At 41.8% G+C, this 17,972-nt stretch overlaps 1 protein-coding gene across 2 annotated transcripts in view; it reads left to right on the top strand.

The window, feature by feature from the left end:
• Positions 1-17,972, top strand: part of smarca1 (SWI/SNF related, matrix associated, actin dependent regulator of chromatin, subfamily a, member 1) — a 106,621-nt gene that overhangs the window by 25,128 nt on the left and 63,521 nt on the right. For both annotated transcript variants that reach the window (XM_060832512.1, XM_060832511.1), the window contains exons 5-6: positions 11,769-11,869; positions 12,793-12,893. In XM_060832512.1, the coding sequence (XP_060688495.1) occupies positions 11,769-11,869; positions 12,793-12,893 (202 nt within the window). The remainder of the gene's footprint in view (positions 1-11,768; positions 11,870-12,792; positions 12,894-17,972) is intronic.

Below are 17,972 nucleotides of genomic sequence, written 5' to 3'. Positions count from 1 at the left end.
TGTTTCAGGCAAAAGCCCTTCATCAGGAATAAAGACAATGAGCCTGAAGCGTGGAGAGATAAGCTAGAGGAGGGTGGGGGTGGGGAGAAAGTAGCATAGAGTACAATGGGTAAGTGGGGGAGGGGATGAAGGTGATAGGTCAGGGAGGAGAGGGTGGAGTGGATAGGTGGAAAAGGAGACAGGCAGGTAGGGCAATTCCGGACAAGTCATGGGGACAGTGCTGAGCTGAAAGTTAGGAACTAGGGTGAGGTGGGGGAAGGGGAAATGAAGAAACAGTTGAAGTCCACATTGATGCCCTGGGGTTGAAGTGTTCCGAGGCAGAAGATGAGGCGTTCTTCCTCCAGATGTCTGGTGGTGAGGGAGCGGCGGTGAAGGAGGCCCAGGACCTCCATGTCCTCGGCAGAGTGGGAGGGGGAGTTGAAATGTTGCCACGGGACAGTGTGGTTGATTGGTGCGGATGTCCCGGAGATGATCCCTAAAGCGCTCTGCTAGGAGGCGTCCAGTCTCCCCAATGTAGAGGAGAGTGCATCGGGAGCAATGGATACAATAAATGATATTAGTGGATGTGAAGGTAAAACTTTGATGACTGTGGAAGGCTCCTTTAGGGCCTTGGATAGAGGTGAGGGAGGAGGTGTGGGCACAGGTTTTACAGTTCCTGCGGTGGCAGGGGAAATTGCCAGGATGGGAGGGTGGGTTGTAGGGGGACGTGGACCTGACCAGGTAGTCACGGAGCGAACGGTCTTTGCGGAAGGCGGAAAGGGGTGGGGAGGGAAATATATCCCTGGTGGTGAGGTATTTTTGGATGCAGAACCTTGGAAACTAGTGGGAAAATTGATTCTGAGAGGTCCTAACAATAGTGACTACTTCCACCATTAATGAGCATACAGTTAGTGCCATGCTTGCCCTTATATATGTGGTACATATTTAATAAGGTGAGCACTGGACAATTGTGTGAGATAAATCATATAGAGCTCACAGAAAGAAACTCTCTAAGGAACATCAAAATTCTGACAGGGGTGGATAGACCGGATGCAGGGATGATGCTTCCTCTGTGCAGGGGCTTTGAAGCAAGGAGTCACAGTGGCAGGGTATGGAGTAGGCCATTTCAGACAGACATTTCTTCACTCGGGATGGTGAACCTGTAGACTTCTCTACTACACAAGGTAGTGAAGACCAAATCACTGAATATGTTTGAGTCAGAAGCAGGTAGATTTCAAGAGACTAAAAGTGTCAAGGGATATAGGATGAGCATGTAAGTATCATGTTGAGATTGACGATTAGCCATTGTCATGGTAAATGGCAAAGTAGACTCAGTCGACCAAATGTTTTTCTATTTCTAAATCCCCAGGAATTGACACTTGGTCATTTTTCAGTGAAATTCAGCCCATTTTAACCATTCACTGCTGAAAAATCACTTACTAGTAATGCCTATAATGAGAGAGCAGCTTGATTAAGGCTGGCATAGATTAAACAATCCATACAGGCATGAATTATCACAGGCAGAGACACCAACCTACATGACAGGGAGGAGGATAACCTTTTGGAAAGAGTGCCAACTATGAGATATCCTGTAGGGTGTAATTATCATTTTCTCTTACGTTGTCTATGTATTAGAGGTTTAATTGAGATTAAACAAGTCAGCTCTACTAAGTTAACAAAGTTTAACTGAATAGTCGCAGTAGAAATTTGTTTGACATTTTGAATTATATTCTGAATTATAATCAAAATGTGGAAACTATGCATTAAAATTGAGGCCGTCTGTGGATGAATGAATGAATGCACCACCAGGTGTACGTACATACCCGAAAGTCCTTGAGCAGTTCGCCACATGGGCTCTACTTGGGATACCACAATTACCTTTTATATTGTAAAGTTGTACATCAGGTGAGCTCAATGCATTCTATGCATGCTTTGAACAGAAGGGCAATGAAACAATATTTGTCCTCTCAGCCTTAAGTGCATGTGTATCCTTGGTCATTGCCTCATGCGTTAAATCGAACTTTTCAAGGGTAAACCCACGGAAAGTGACCGACCAGGTTGGAGTTCCTGTGTGAACCAAATGGCAGGAGTATTCAGAGACATCTTTTTTAGATTAGATTACTTACAGTGTGGAAACAGGCCCTTCGGCTCAACAAGTCCACACCGACCTGCCGAAGTGCAACCCACCCATACCCCTACATATACCCCTTACCTAACACTACAGGCAATTTAGCATGGCCAATTCACCTGACCCGCACATCTTTGGACTGTGGGAGGAAACCGGAGCACCCGGAGGAAACCCACGCAGACACGGGGAGAACGTGCAAACTCCACACAGTCAGTCGCCTGAGTCGGGAATTGAACCCAGGTCCCTGGTGCTGTGAGGCAGCAGTGCTAACCACTGTGCCACCGTGCCGCCCAATCTTCAGCCTCTCCTTACTGCTATCTGAAGTCCCCACCTGTTTCAAGAAGACCACCATCATCCCAGTACCAAAGAAAAATCATGTAGCATGCCTCAATGGCTACTGCTCAGTGACTTTAACGTCTGCACAGGTCATTCTGCTGTAACACATGTTTCGTTAACACAACTTTGCTATAATACGATAGACAAATTGGGGACACTGTTTCAAAAGCGCCAAGTTTTAAAGTGTGTATTGATTGTAACCTGATTCTAGCCCCTTTAGTTTAAATGATGCTACTATTACACGATTTTTTTAATAACATGGGATTGCATGAGAATGGAACTACTGCATTTATAGCAGAACTGATTGTACATGGTGGCTCAGTGGTTAGCACTGTTGCCTAACAGTGCCAGGGACCTGGGTTCGATTCCTGCCTCGGGCAACTGTCTGGACGGAGTTTGCATGTTTTCCCCGTGTCTGCTTCTGTTTCCTCTGGTTTCCTCCCACAATCCAAAGATGTGCAAGTCAGGTGAATTGGCCATGCTAAATTGCACAAAGTGTTAGGTGCTTTAGTCAAGGGTAGATATCGGATAGGGGAATGGGTCTGGGTGGGTTATTCTTCAGAGGGTCGGTGTGGACTTGTTGAGCCGCAGGGTCTGTTTCCATACTGCAGAATCTAAACTAAAAATTATGAAGTACTTTGAGAGGTTGGTCATAGCTCACTTCAGCTGCAGCCTCCCAGATTGCCTTGATCATTTGCAATTAGCCTATGGTCCTGCACTCTTTCCTGGATCATGTGAACAATGAGGATATTTACGTTGGGCTCCTGCTTACTGACTACAGCTTTGCTTCAACACCATAATTTGAAACAAACTCATCTCCAAACTCACAGACCAATGTCTGTGCTTCTCTCTCTGTAAGTGGATTCTTGACTTCCTGACCAACAGATTGCATTCAGTAAGAATAGGTGACAACACCTCCTTCATGATTATTCTCAATATCCCCGCGAGACTGCATACTCAGCCCCCTGTTCCTTATATACACACACGACTGTGTGGTCAACTTTTGCACCAGCTCTATTTTCAAATTTGCTGATAGCACCACCGTTGTAGATCAGATCTGAAACATTGACAAGATGGTGCTCAGGAAAAACATTGAGTGCTTAATGGTTTGAAGAGAACAATCTCTTCATCGATGTCAGTAAAACAAAGGAGCAGGTCATTGAATTCAGGAAGTATAATGGAGGACATGCCTCTGTCTGCATCAACGATACTGAGGTGGAGATGGTGGACAGCATCAAGTTCCTCGGAGTGATGATCACCAGCAATATGTCCTGGTTCACCCATGTTGACACTACAGTCATGAAAGCACAGAAATACCTTTACTTCCTTAGAAGGCTAACAAAGTTCAGCATGTCCTTAAAGACACTTACAAATTTTTAAAGATGCACCATTCAAAGCATTGTACCTGGATGCATCATTGTATGGCATGGCAGCTGCTCTTCCCAAGACTGTAAGAAACCATGGAGAGTTGTGAACACAGTTCACCCCATCATGCAGACCAGCCTTCTGCCCAATCAACATAATCAAAGACCCCTCCCACGCCAGTTAAACTCTCTCCAGCCTCTTCCCTAGGGCAGAAGATAAATGTTTCTATACACGTACAAACAGAAGCTGTTGATGATTCTTCCCTGCTGATACCAGAATTTTGAATGGACCTTTTTAATGCTGATGTTGATCACACTCTGTACCTTCTCAGCAGCTGTAACACTGTATCCTGCACTCTGTTCTATTTCTATGATGCACTTGTATGGTACGATCTGCCTGTAAAGCATATAAGACAACAATTTTCACCATAGCATAGTACGCGTGCCAGTAGTAAATCAAATGAAAATGAAATAAAAAAATATAGGACATTGTTCATGCTACACATGGCCCGAGCTAGAGATTTGCAGTCCCAACATCTGCACTATTGCAGCAGTGTTTTTACAGGTTAAAAGTTTTGTTCCTTGTATGAGATCCTCTCTTTGCACAAGTTTGGAACATTCTTTGCTCTCTCTAAATAAAGGTTACTCGAAAATCAATTTTAACCCTTCCCCTTGCATCATCTGGAAAGGTATAAGTGAAGAGTTAAAGATAATTGGCCAAATCTTACCATATTCTGATAGAACGTAATTTTCGTTAGTTTTCAAGAAGGCTTTCCCTCAGCGAGGCATGGTGACACTTTTCATGCTCTCATCCTAAACTCGTCTCATTAGCTACCTAATGCGCTCCCTATTACACTCCTCTCAGCTGATGTTAGCCCGATTCATTCACAGTGGCCAGACATTCTCAACTGCTGCAATATCCTTCGATTCCTTGTGCTCTTACCATCTTTGAAAGGCTGCTGTGCACCATGTCAAGCACTGTCAGTTCAGGGCTGCCCAGCATGGATTGTAACGTTCACTCTGGGTGGCCAGGGACCTGGAGGATGGGGTTCATGTGGAAGGCTATCTTCTTCCCCTGGACTGGCAGAGGAGGCCACGACATTCGACCCTGCCTGCTGGTCCAGGATTGGCATCCTGGTCAGTGTGGTCTCAGCTGTCTAGATGAATATACAGCAGTATAGGGAGAAAGACAAAGATCTTCTCTGCTCCTGCCTACTTCAGTGCCACCACTTTCTCTCTCTAACATCATACTCACTATCTCTGCCAATGGCACACACATCCCACCAAGGCTCATGCTTTACCACTCTCATGAACACATGCAGCATTTTCTTTTATTATTTGACCTTCCCCACACTCTAACCTCCCAGTGACTAACCCTGCATGAACTCTGGGCTGCCTACTCGCTCATTTGGGACATCTCACCACCTTTGTTTCGCCTGCTAAACTATGCCTTCCACTTTCATCTCACTCAACCTTTCCCTTTGTCTCATGCCAGGTGGAAAAAGCCCACAGTCGGGCAGAAAGAGTCAAGGTGGACAATGCAGTGCTTGGCATTATGTAGCTCACTTCCTATGAGGAGAGGATTCTGACCGTGACTGCCTGAGTGGCCAAATAACTGAGCCCAAATGTCTGGATTAATAATAGACTTACTATGCTGGGAACCCCAACAGATGGAGACATGGCCATTTGATTAAAGTACACGCAGTGTCTTTAGTGCATAAGCTGCTGGCATGTGGTGCAGTTATGAAATTAATATAACATGGTGCCATATAACAACGTGTCCAGCCCTTTGACTGATGATTGCTGACAACCATGAAAGTCTTTCTGGCTTTGTGGCCTAAGCCAAGTCAAGATAGAAGTACTTTGTGCCTCTGGGCATCAAAGATCCCATGGCTTGCTATGCGATTACCTATCTTGTAAATGTTTTTGGGTAAAATATTTATTTTGAACCTGGTTACATTTTGGCTAACAGTGGTCTTGCTTTGAAACACAGTGATTATTATGTTGAGAGTCACTGTCGTGTCCCTGACGAATAATTATTTGAATGGCTCTTGTAGGATATTTGCTAATAGCCTTCCAACAAAGGAAAATAGTGAATGGTCTTTTCTAAGTGAATTATTCCTACCTTTTTATAATTACTATGTTCTGGGCCTTTTCCAGAATGGTTTCAGAATTAGGTCAAAATATCTTAATTAAGGTTCATAATTAATTGCCCACTTAAATGATCATTTGACGCCACATTTTTACAGAACAACATCTATAACTCGTCTGATGTCTCCACAAACTCACTTCTCATTTTCACTTCAGGCAACATATTATTGTCCTAATGCTCTAGATACTAACATGTAGTCAGAATGAGATAGCATTCACATTATATAATTAGTGACAACTTTGTTGTTTAGTTAAAGTTTAGCAATTACTCATCCATAATTGCCACAGAGTCAATTAAATGTTTTCAAGGCAGAGATTGATAAATTCCTTATCTTGTAAGGAATTAAGGGCTATGGGGAGAGTGCAGGTAAGTGGCATTGAAATGTCCATCAGCCATGATTGAATGGCGGAATGGACTCAATGGGCCGAATGACCTTACTTCCATTCCTATGTCTTATGGTCCTAAATGAAAAAATAACTATATCAAACCATTGACCAAACATCATATGCTGCTAATCTCCATTAGGTTCCATCTCATGGTATATTCCTAACTGCCAATCGTAGCAGTTTTTGCATGAACTAAATGTTGTTACCTGGAGTGAATTGAAAGACAGCACTGAGATTGATTTTATAACTAGTATTGTTACCGTATGGAGAGCTCTTCTTCTTATTAGATTTGTGTTAATTCAATATGTGTGTGAAAAATAAAGAATGATAGCATGCTATCTATTCTTGTAAGACTTGCATTCTTCAACTTTATTGTATGCTGTACAGTGCACATATATGTATTGCAGCGTTGTGCATATATATATTCACAGGTCATGCAAAGTTAAACTTTGAAAAAAAATTTGGCAGGATAATTGGTTAGATACTTTCAAACAATGACGCCTGATTCTAGTATTCTTAGGCCATGCGGTTAAGAGACCACTTGCAGCATCGGCATTGTCTTGGTGACATTTTTATATATTGTCAATACATGGGGCATGCCTGGAGAGCCCTGCATCACCACCTTTAGTGAAGCCTCAATACGTTAAGTGCCAGTCAGCGCAGGACTTTCCCAGGATTGGGAACTCTGGGCGAGGACATGCTGACAGCTGCTGCACAGTCAGAAGTAGGTGGCTCTTCACTGAGCAGCAATGCCTTGTGGAGATGGTGGATACTGATGTAAGTGGAGGTACTCTTCGCCCAAATCAAGATTAGACCGATTAGTAATGGCACAAAGTGGCTCAAGGAACTGGTTTAACTGTATGGACAAGGAGTGACATTCAGCAAGACACCCCTCTCTACTGCGAGGTCCCTTGATCTGACACAAGAAGATACTGCAGATGGAGACATGACCATTTGATTAAAGTACAATCCGTGTCTGTAGTGCTGCAGATGCTGAAATCCAAAGTAGACGGGCAGGAGGCTGGAGGAACACAGCAAGCCAGGCAGCATCAAGAGGTGGAGGTCGACATTTCGGGTATAACTCTTCTTCAGGAATAGAGGTGGGGGTCGGGGGAGCTGCGGATAAAGGGTGGGGGGGATGGTTTTGGTTGGGGAGGGGGTTGGAATGATGAGGTAGTCTTAGATGAATACAAGTGGTGGGTATGACCTGTCCCTTGATTTGACCATCAGTGTCTTTGAATGAGGTAGGGCATGCTCACAATAACACAGATTGAGTTTAATTTCTTGGATTCTCACATGGTGAGTCACCCACTAATCACTGGGTAAATACCAGTAGAGGCAAGATAATGCACTAAAGGGAATATTAATTGACTATTTAAGGGTCTCCTATGGCACTGGGGTTGGAAGGACATCCATGGCCCTTTCAGCAATAAACTCAACTGGAGCAGAGGCAGGAAGATAACGGGATCGCCATTTGCCTCATTTGCCTCATTTTGATTAAATGCTCCACCCTGCCTAGTAGGAGGGCATTAAATTCTGCTCATGATTTTTCACAAACTATTATGTGTGAATGGAAACTGTGATCACAGAAGATATTAGACAATGTTATAAGATTCCATAATGTCTAAGATGAATTATAAGTGATGCTGTGTAAGTACAAGATATTGATTTCAGGGTTTTTATATTTCTCAGTGATTGTTATTTGTTATCAGAGCTCGATTATGAATGTCCAGGTTTGTGTAGTATGTCATTCCATTACTCACCCATCTGCTGAACTTCCCCATTACAGTAACATCCTCAAGAGAAGATGAACAGATATCCCTATACTAGGATAAATATATTGCAAGTTGATTGGATAAGTACTAGTCTGCATTGCCAAATACAACAAATTTTGTATTAGAAGAGATGGTCAAGTTGCATATATGCTGGAATACACAAAAAGTTATCTTTATGCAGAATGGGTTCATGTCTAGCTTACATTGACTGGTTGACCTCATCATGGGTGTCAGGCACTTGTAGGAATATTGTAAGTTAGAGAGAGAAAAGTTAACATAAGGCATCCAGGTGAATCGGCATAAAAATGACCAACGTTTTCATTTCCTTATTGCTGTCCAGTGAGCCCTGCTAGATTGTGCACAGGTTGACTATGAGATCAACTTCCCTTCAGATGAATAGCCTGTCATCATTCTCTTCTTGCAGATGGTAACTCCTGTGCATCTACTAGAAAACAGCTGGTTGTCTTGGTATTGCATGCTGACAAAGGGTCAATACTTTCAGGGTGTAGAGAAGAAGTGATAATAAAGGGAGGATTCTGTAAACCAGGAAGCTATGCAGTCGAGGAAAGCTTGGAAGGAGAGTTGAATTGCCACAACAATTGAAGTTTGGAGTTTAATGATTTTTTGGAGTCACAAAAATCAACAATTCTTTCATTTGAAATTCTCAGTGACACAAATATCAATATCTGTTGAGTAATAGCTTGCCCAAGTGAATGATCTTTCACCTACCAAATATTCCTGGATGATTAATAATGTTTTTGCCTGTTTTATGTTTTAAAGATTATGGCATGGGAGAAAAGAAATGAGAAAAACAAAATGGAAGAGAAACTGGTAACAGCTAATCAGGGAGCTAAGAATATAAGATTACCATTTATACAAACCAATAGTTAAATGTGATTTAAGCCTTACATATATAACTGAATGATACTGAGTAAGGAATATAAGGATGAATCTTTTCAAGAATGGGAATAATAGTTCAAAGCATTATACATTAATGTAAATTTATGATGGAAATGCAAACTACATATGTGGCCTTGGGCACTGAAACAACTCCCTGCTTTGCTCTTTTTGTAATAGGTAAACCTCTGAAAGTAGGACTTGGAAATTTAAATACCTGATTATTAAAATTCTGAAGTAATCAGGCAGTAATTATGAACAAATCTCTGGGGATGAAAACATTATCTGAGAAGAGATATTGTTCTGGATGGTTGAGCTCAGATAGGTTTTGAGGCCTTTTACTCCTTCATGGAATGTGGACATCACTGGCAAAGCCAGCAATTGTTGCCTTTCTCTAACTTCCTTTCGAAGTGAGTGATTTCCCAGGGCTGTTTCAAACAGCAATCGACCATGTAATTGTATAAGGATGGAAGATTTCATCCCCTAAAGGGCCAAATGGATCTTTACGACAATCAGTGATGGCTTCACAGTCACAATTACTGGGATAGTTTTTAATTTCCAAATCCTACCATGGCAGATGTGAAATTTGAATTCAACAAAAATCTGTAATGAAAAGCTAGCCCAGTGGTGACAATGTAACCATTTCCAGCTGTTGTAAAAGCCCATTTGGTTCACTAATATTCTTTAGGAGAGAAAATCTGCCTGACCTCACCGACATGTGAATCCAGGCCTATGGGACTTGTGGTTGATTGATAATTCGCCATTCGGCATTTAGTGATGGGAATAAATGCTAGTCTAACCAGCTATGCTCACATCCTCTGAAGGAACATTTTAAAAAATGGATTGGATTGGAATCGAGCATTAACTTGGACGTCAGGATGATTGTTTCATTCACTACACCAGCATCTCCTCCTAAATGGCCTCCCTTGTTCATATCACTCTTTCGAATATGAGCCTGCTACTTTTCTTTTATTAGACTAACTCCACTAAGGCTCTCAGTATTTCGTCAGCCTCCTACAAGACAAGCTGGAATGTACTGTACATTCCATCATGACATGAGAATGTGACTCTAAAGGTGCACTGGGGTCAGGTATGGTGGAAGTTTGCGAGCCGTCACAATTTCATTTAGAACATCCTTGGTAGCTGCTGGTAGATTTACAAAATAGCTCTGCCTTTTATTAAACTTCTTCGTTTGTTCTTTGTTCAACCTGCTGTTTCAACTGTCTTGAAATAGACTCCCAAGTCAAAACCAAAACAAGAAAAGTGTAGAGGAGTTTGAATGGCCAAACTTGAGGATTTCTAAAATTGGATTATTTTTCATCTACATTGCCAATGGAATTGCCATATCTTATCATTTTTAAGCACCAACAAAAAAGGTTGTGTTCCATGCAGCTCCACAATGCTACAGCATCTTTCAGCACTTATTTTGAAACAAAATTTCCAAAGGAAGGAAAAGACTTGCCACATCACATCTCTCGAACGTTTCTTTTACATACAATTAATTGCATAAAGAGTGATGGATGTTTTGGAGGTAAATGCAATAATTCTGTTTTCACACATGGATGAATGAGTCAGTGGTATTGATTTTGGGAATGTTGGTGAGGATTCTGGAAGAAAATGTTTACTTTGAATAGTTTTATGGGATTTTCAAATCAAATCTAAGCCTGAATTGCAGATGGCCTCTCTTAAGTTATTTTTTCTGGATGTACCTGGCACATTTATGCGGAATTGTTACAATGTAAGGTGCATAAAAACAGTTACCGCATCCGAAAGAACTATTAACTATGTGAAGTATACAAAACCCAATGGACGAGATGTTAGGAGTAATGAATAAGAGAGCCTTCACCATTTAATTGCTACAATTGGCACATAACTTATCCAAGTAACAACTACAGATATGATTCTTTAATAAAGGATTTCAGTTTAGAAATCAAATTTGATTTCTGCAATTTTTACAATGCAACTCTGCTTATGTAGGCATTTCCATAGTTTAGTATGGAAGTGTGTTAATGGATTTTAGTGTGTCTTAGGCATATAGCTCATCTCAAACCCATTCATTCCTTCCCCCTCAAGGAAGTGATGGATGCAATATGGACACATCGACATATACATGAATAGGAAATATTTGGAGGGATATGTGCTTGCAGCGGATAGGTGGGAGTAGAATAGTTTGGGATTATAGGTAGTTATGCTATAACACGCATTTCGGTAACACAAATTTGCTGTAATGCAATTGACGAATTGAGGATAAGTTTCTAAAGTGAAATCTTTTAAAGCGTGTTGGCTATAATGCAGTTTCATTGCCAACATTTTAAGTGCTCTCACAAAAGTGCAATTTTTCTATAATGCGGGGTTTCACAAGAATAAAGTCATCACATAATAGAAGAACTGCCTGTATGTTCGGCATGGACTGCTTAGACTGAAGGGAAATCGATGTTTCCTGATGAAGGACTTTTGCCCAAAATGTTGATTTTCCAGCACCTCGGATGCTACTTGACCTGCTGTGCATTTCTAGCACCACACTCTCGACTCTAATTTCCAGCATCTGCAGTCTTCAGTTTCACTTGCTTGGACTGAAAAGTCTGTTTCTATGCTGTATGACTATAATGACTCTAATAAGATTTGTCAGATTATCAACTTACCATTATTGTCTTATTAAAAATACTGCTGTAAAATAAATATCCTCTTATATTTTTGGAAAGTTCTGATTTTCCCTATTAGTTTACTGATCCTTATTTTATTGATGTTAAGCAACCGTCATCGGCGTACTGAACAGGAGGAAGATGAGGAACTACTTTCTGAAAGCAAAAAGACATCAAATGTTTGTGTTCGATTTGAAGAGTCACCATCCTGTAAGTATGACAATTTCATTTTTGGGATTTGTCATGGTTGGTAAGGGCCAGATTTTCATAAACAGCAACCTATCAGGCCTCTGGGTTCTTTTCTTAGTATAAACTGAATCGTTTTTTTAAACACCTACCAAATATGTCTATGACCTGAGTTGTGCTCCATCCATCCTTGTCTCAACCGTTGCAAAGCCTTTCAGTGCCAGTGAGTGGTGCTGCTGCACTTACAGTAGTTGAAGTTATTCAACAGTACTGTAATGAATCCACATTGCCAACAGGATTTAAATCACATTTTTCTCTTCTCATTTTGCTATTGACTAATCACATTTACTCAAGGGCTGAAACCTGCAAACGATTTGAGTGTTGAATGAAGAACAATAGCCTGACCTTGTGTAAGAGGGACTTTGTTGAGCAGTGATTAATTTTTAATGTGCACATTTTTCTTACTAGTTTAGGAAAAAGTAAACATACTAAAATATAGATATTCAGAATTTCAGTTGACTGTATTACCTGGTGTAATGATGTTAAATTTCATAAGGCCGTTATTATTCATGCCGTTCTATGATTAACTGCCTTGAGATCTGTGCACAGGGAGTGAGAGAGATTCATCACGCTGATATTTTGTTTGAAATTCTATTGTGTATTTGCAGTAGCTCTTTTTCTGCAACTTATTGCCAGAAGGAACTTAATTTTCCAGCAATTCTTCTGTAACAAGTGAAAATAATGGAATTCTAAGCTTTATGGTCCAAATGATGTGCTATTGCAATCTTTTGAGGATAGCACTATTATATAAACTGAATTTGCTTACAATTTTATACACTTTTGAGAGGGGTTTTAAGTAACTTCTAGATTAAATTCTAGATTAATTTTGCAAGTTTATAAATATGGGATTAAAATAAATATTTTTTTCAAATGTTTTTGTATTCCAGATGTGAAATCAGGAACACTTCGAGATTATCAGATACGTGGGCTGAACTGGCTGATCTCCCTCTATGAAAATGGTATTAATGGTATCCTTGCTGATGAAATGGTATGATTCAAACTTTTGAAGATCAGAATTGCTCATGAATTTGTCTGCTTTTAAGTCGTGAAGTTAAACTGATGGTCTTAGGACCATAGGTAACTGATCTTGAACATAAGCTTTCTGATTGTGATGTTAAATCTGATGGAATGCAATTCGTCGGGTACAAAGTACAATTAAAGTTAAAAATTGTACAAAATACAATTAAAAATTCAATCTAAGTAATTGAAAACTGGAGGGAGGTCTTGTGGTACAGCAGTGACATCCCTACTTTTGTGCTAGAAGCCGAATTCAAGTTAGGACTTGATGGTCATTGGTGTGCTTGTAAAATTATCAAACAAGTTGATTATCAGCCCGTAAGTCCTTCCAGGGTGCCTGATGGTTGGTGATAAGAGAGGGAAAATGTGGTGGTTAACTCTTTCATAAAAAGCAACAGTATATCTCCCTGCCATGCGTAATCCTGCAGCAAATTATTGGTAGTCCATGGATGACAATGCCATCCTAAGACATGGTGCTAGACAGAGATTGAGAGACATCATTGTCTACCTACAGCAGTTCCAGAGTAACACAAAGAGGTGCATCTCTTGCTTCAGACTTGCTTTCAATATCAGTCAGCACCAAGAAGATGTACTGACGCAGCTTCAGTCTTCCTTATTATATACAGGTGACTGAAAATTTTCAAGGGGGCATGAGGTGCCAGAATTGTAGCCATGACTATCATTTGTTAATATGAAGGAAGTCGCAAGCATGCATGATTTGCTTATTTTCTTTGTAATTTTAACATTGCTTATTGTTGATGCCATCTTGAGAGAGGATATAATGACTTGTTTGCGAGAGTATTTTTGTCAGTATTCACGCTTTTTGTCAGTATTCACGTTGTCCTTTTCCAATGTTGGTCAGAACATGGTGATGCATGCTACTAGATTAGGTGGGATTGCGGTTGAGGAGGTTTTAGCAATTTTGGAAGATCTGAAAATAGGTAAGACCCTGGGCTGGATCGAGGCCCTTAGGCTCATCAGAGAGAACGAGATCTTTCTGGACAAGACCTTCAGCTAGGTTATTACACCAATTGTAGCAGAAGAGAGCAGATGATGAGGAAGGCAGAGAGGAAACAGGTGCAAGAGACCCCAGGGGAAGTACCTGTCAGGAACAATTGAATCTTTTGGAAACAGTAGAGACAGATGACACTGCCAGTCTGCGAGGCGGCCAGGTCTGTCAATCAAAAGTGGTGTGGAGACAGAGTGGAAGAGTCGGGCTTCGCACAGAGCCGTGGTAATAGAGGACTCCATAGTGAGAGGATCTGACCGGGGTTTTTGTGGCAGCAGACAGGACTTAAGCATGGTGTGGTGCCTTCCTGGTGCCAGGGTTAAAGACATCACACACAGAGTGCAGGAAATCCTCAAGGACGAAGGTGAAGAGCCAGAGGTGGTGGTACATGTTGGCACAAATGACGTTGGGAAGAAGAGGAGGAACATACTACAGCGGGACTTCGGAGAACTAGGAAGAAGGCTGAAAAGCAGGATGTCCAAAGTGGTTATCTCCGGTTTGCTTCCAGTTCCTCGGGCTAGTGAGGCCAGAAACAGGGAGATAATGGACTTGAACGTGTGGCTAGGGAACTGATGCAAGAAGCAAGGATTTAAATTCTTGGATCACTGGGGTATGTTTTGTGGTAAGCATAAATTATACAAGAGAGACGGTTTGCACCTTAATAGGTTGGGGACCAGCATTCTGGTAGGCAGGTTTGCTACTGCAACATAGCTACGTTTAAACTAAGTAGCAGGGGAGAGGGGACAAGTGGATGTTTAAGAAGGAAATTGGAGGGAAAGTTAGAACAAGGGAAGTCAAGAAAGACAACTGTATCAATGAGGCAGAAAACCCAGAAAGGGAGCATGCTGTACCGTTGAGTGAAATAGGAGTTAATGGGAAGGGTGAGGGCGGTAACAAATTAAAAATACTATACATGAATGCATGAAGCATTAGAAATAAGATGGATGAGCTTGCGGCTCTTTTGGAAATTGGCAGATACGATATTGTGTGGATAACTGCGACGTGGCTTCAAGTGGACAAGGCTATCATAAGGACGGACTGACGGGCAAAGGGGGTGGGGTGGCCATGTTGGTAAGGGATGATATTCAGTCCCTTACACGGGGGGACCTAGAATCGGGGATGTAGAGTCAGTGTGGATAGAGCTGAGAAATATTAAGGGTAAAAAGACCCTCTTGGGAGTTATCTACAGGCCCCCAAACAGTAGTCTGGATGTCGGATGTAAGTTAAATGAGGAGCTGAAATTGGCCTGTTGCAAAGATGTTACTACTGTTGTTATGGGGGATTTCAACATGCAGGTAGACTGGGAGAATCAGGATGGTATTGGACCTCAAGAAAGAGACTTTGTAGAGTCCCTCAGAGATGGATTCTTAGATCAGCTGGTGCTGGAGCCGACCAGGGAGAAGGCAATTCTGGATCTGGTATTGTGCAACGAACTAGAATTGGTCAGGGACCTCGAAATGAAGGAGCCATTGGGAAGTAGTGACCATAATACAATAAGCTTCAATCTGTAATTTGAGAAGGAGTGGCTACAATCGGAAGTGACAGTACTTCTGTTGAATAAAGGGAACTATGGAGCTATGAGGGAGGAGCTGGCCAAAGTTCAATGGTGCAATACCTCAGCAGGGGTGACGGTGGAGGAACAATGGCAGATATTTCTGTGTATAATGCAGAAGTTGCAGGATCAGTTCATTCCAAAAAGGAAGAAAGATCCTAGGAGGAGGCATGGGTGACAGTGGCTGACGAGGGAAGTTAAGAAACATATAAAGTTAAAAGAGAAAAAGTATAACATAGCAAAGGTAAGTGGGAAAACGGAGGATTGGGAAGCTTTTAAAGAACAACAGAAGATTACTAAGAAGGAAATACGCAGAGAAAAAATGAGGTACGAAGTTAAACTGACCAATAATATAAACGAGGATAGTATAAGTTTTTTTAGGTATGTGAAAGGCAAAGAAATGGTTAAGATTAAAATTGGGCCCTTGAAGACAGAAACAGGGGAATATATTACAGGGAACAAATAAATGGCAGAAGAATTGAATTGGTACTTCAGATCTGTAATCACTGGGGAAGACACAAGCAATCTCCCTGAGGTAACAGTGGCTGAAGGATGTGAACTTAAGGGAATTTATATTTGCCAGGAATTGATGTTGGAGAGACTGTTAGGTCTGAAGGTTGATAAGTCCCCGGGGCCTGATGGTCTACATCCCAGGGTACTGAAGGAGGTGGCTGGAGAAATCGTGGATGCGTTGGTGATTATTTTCCAGAGTTCGATAGATTCGGGATCAGTTCCTGCGGATTGGAGGGTGGCTAATGTTGTACCACTTTTTCAGAAAGGTGGGAGAGAGAAATTAGGAAATTATTAACCAGTTAGTCTGACCTCCGTGGTGGGAAAGATGCTGGAGTCTATTATAAAGGATGAAATTACGACACATCTGGATAGTAGTAAGAGGATAGGTCAGAGTCAGCATGGATTTATGAAGGGGAAATCATGCTTGACTAATCTTCTGGAATGTTTTGAGGATGTAACTCTGAAGATGGACGAGGGCGACCCAGTAGATGAAATGTACCTGGACTTTCAGAATTTTTTAATAAAGTCCCACATAGGAGGTTAGTGAGCAAAATTAGGGCGCATGGTATTGGGGGCTAAGTACTAACTTGGATTGAAAGTTGGTTGGCTGATAGGAAACAAAGAGTAGTGATAAACGGTTCCATTTCGGAATGGCAGGCAGTGACCAGTGGAGTACCGCAGAGATCAGTACTTGGACTGCAGTTTTTTACAATATATGTTAATGATTTAGAAGGTGGTATTAGTAATTACATTAGCAAATTTGCTGATAATACTAAGCTAGGTGTCAGGGTGAAATGTGAGGAGGACGTTAGGAGATTACAGGGTGACCTGGACAAGTTAGGTGAGTGGTCAGATGCGTGGCAGATGCAGTTTAATGTGGATAAATGTATGGTTATCCACTTTGGTGGCAAGAACATGAAGGCAGATTACTACCTGAATGGAATCATTTTAGGTAAAGTGGCAGTACAGAGAGATCTGGGTGTTCTTATACACCAGTCAATGAAGGTAAGCATGCAGGTACAGCAGGTAGTGAAGAGGGCTAATAGCATGCTGGCCTTCATAACAAGAGGAATTGAGTGTAGAAGCAAAGAGGTTCTTCTGCAGTTGGTGAGACCACACCTGGAGTACTGTGTGCAGTTCTGGTCTCCAAATTTGAGGAAAGACATTCTGGCTATTGAGGGAGTACAGTGTAGGTTCACGAGGTCAATTCCTGGAATGGCAGGACTACCTTATGCTGAAAGACTGCAGCGACTGGGCTTGTGTACCCTTGAGTTTAGAAGACTCAGAGGGGATCTGATTGAGACATATAAGATTATTAAAGGATTGGACACTCTGGAGGCAGGAAACTTGTTTCCGCTGATGGGTGAGTGCCGAACCAGAGGACACAGCTTAAAAATACGGGGTAGACCATTTTGGACAGAGATGAGGAGAAACTTCTTCACCCAGAAAGTGGTGGCTGTGTGGAATGCTCCGCCCCAGAGGGCAGTGGAGGCCCAGTCTCTGGATTCATTTAAGAAAGAGTTCGATAGAGCTCTCAAGGATAGTGGAATCAAGGAGTTCAAAGTTTGTGAGAAGATTTGTAGCTCGGGTGCTCGTTGTTGTGGTTCTGTTCACCGAGCTGGGAATTTGTGTTGCAGACATTTCGTCACCTTGTCCCCTGTCTAGGTGACATCCTCAGCACTGCAACACAAATTCCCAGCTCGGCAAACAGAACCACAACAACAGTACTAAGGGTGTGGAACGGCCTGCCTGCAACAGCAGTAGACTCACTGACGTTAAGGTCATTTAAGTGGGCATTGGACATACATACGGATAATAATGGATAATGGATAATGGATGGGAATCAGATTAATTTCACAGGTCAGCGCAACATTGAGGGCCAAAGGGTCTGTACTGCGCTGGACTTTGCTCTATGCTCTATGACAGTTTCCTATCTCTCATCATAAAAATGAAGGATTGCCATTTTTTGACTTCTT

This window comes from Hemiscyllium ocellatum, chromosome 11, assembly GCF_020745735.1.
Source record: "Hemiscyllium ocellatum isolate sHemOce1 chromosome 11, sHemOce1.pat.X.cur, whole genome shotgun sequence".
Taxonomy (NCBI): domain Eukaryota; kingdom Metazoa; phylum Chordata; class Chondrichthyes; order Orectolobiformes; family Hemiscylliidae; genus Hemiscyllium; species Hemiscyllium ocellatum.
The sequence above is the reverse complement of the archived record's forward strand: the minus strand, read 5'-3'. Positions and strand labels throughout refer to the sequence as shown.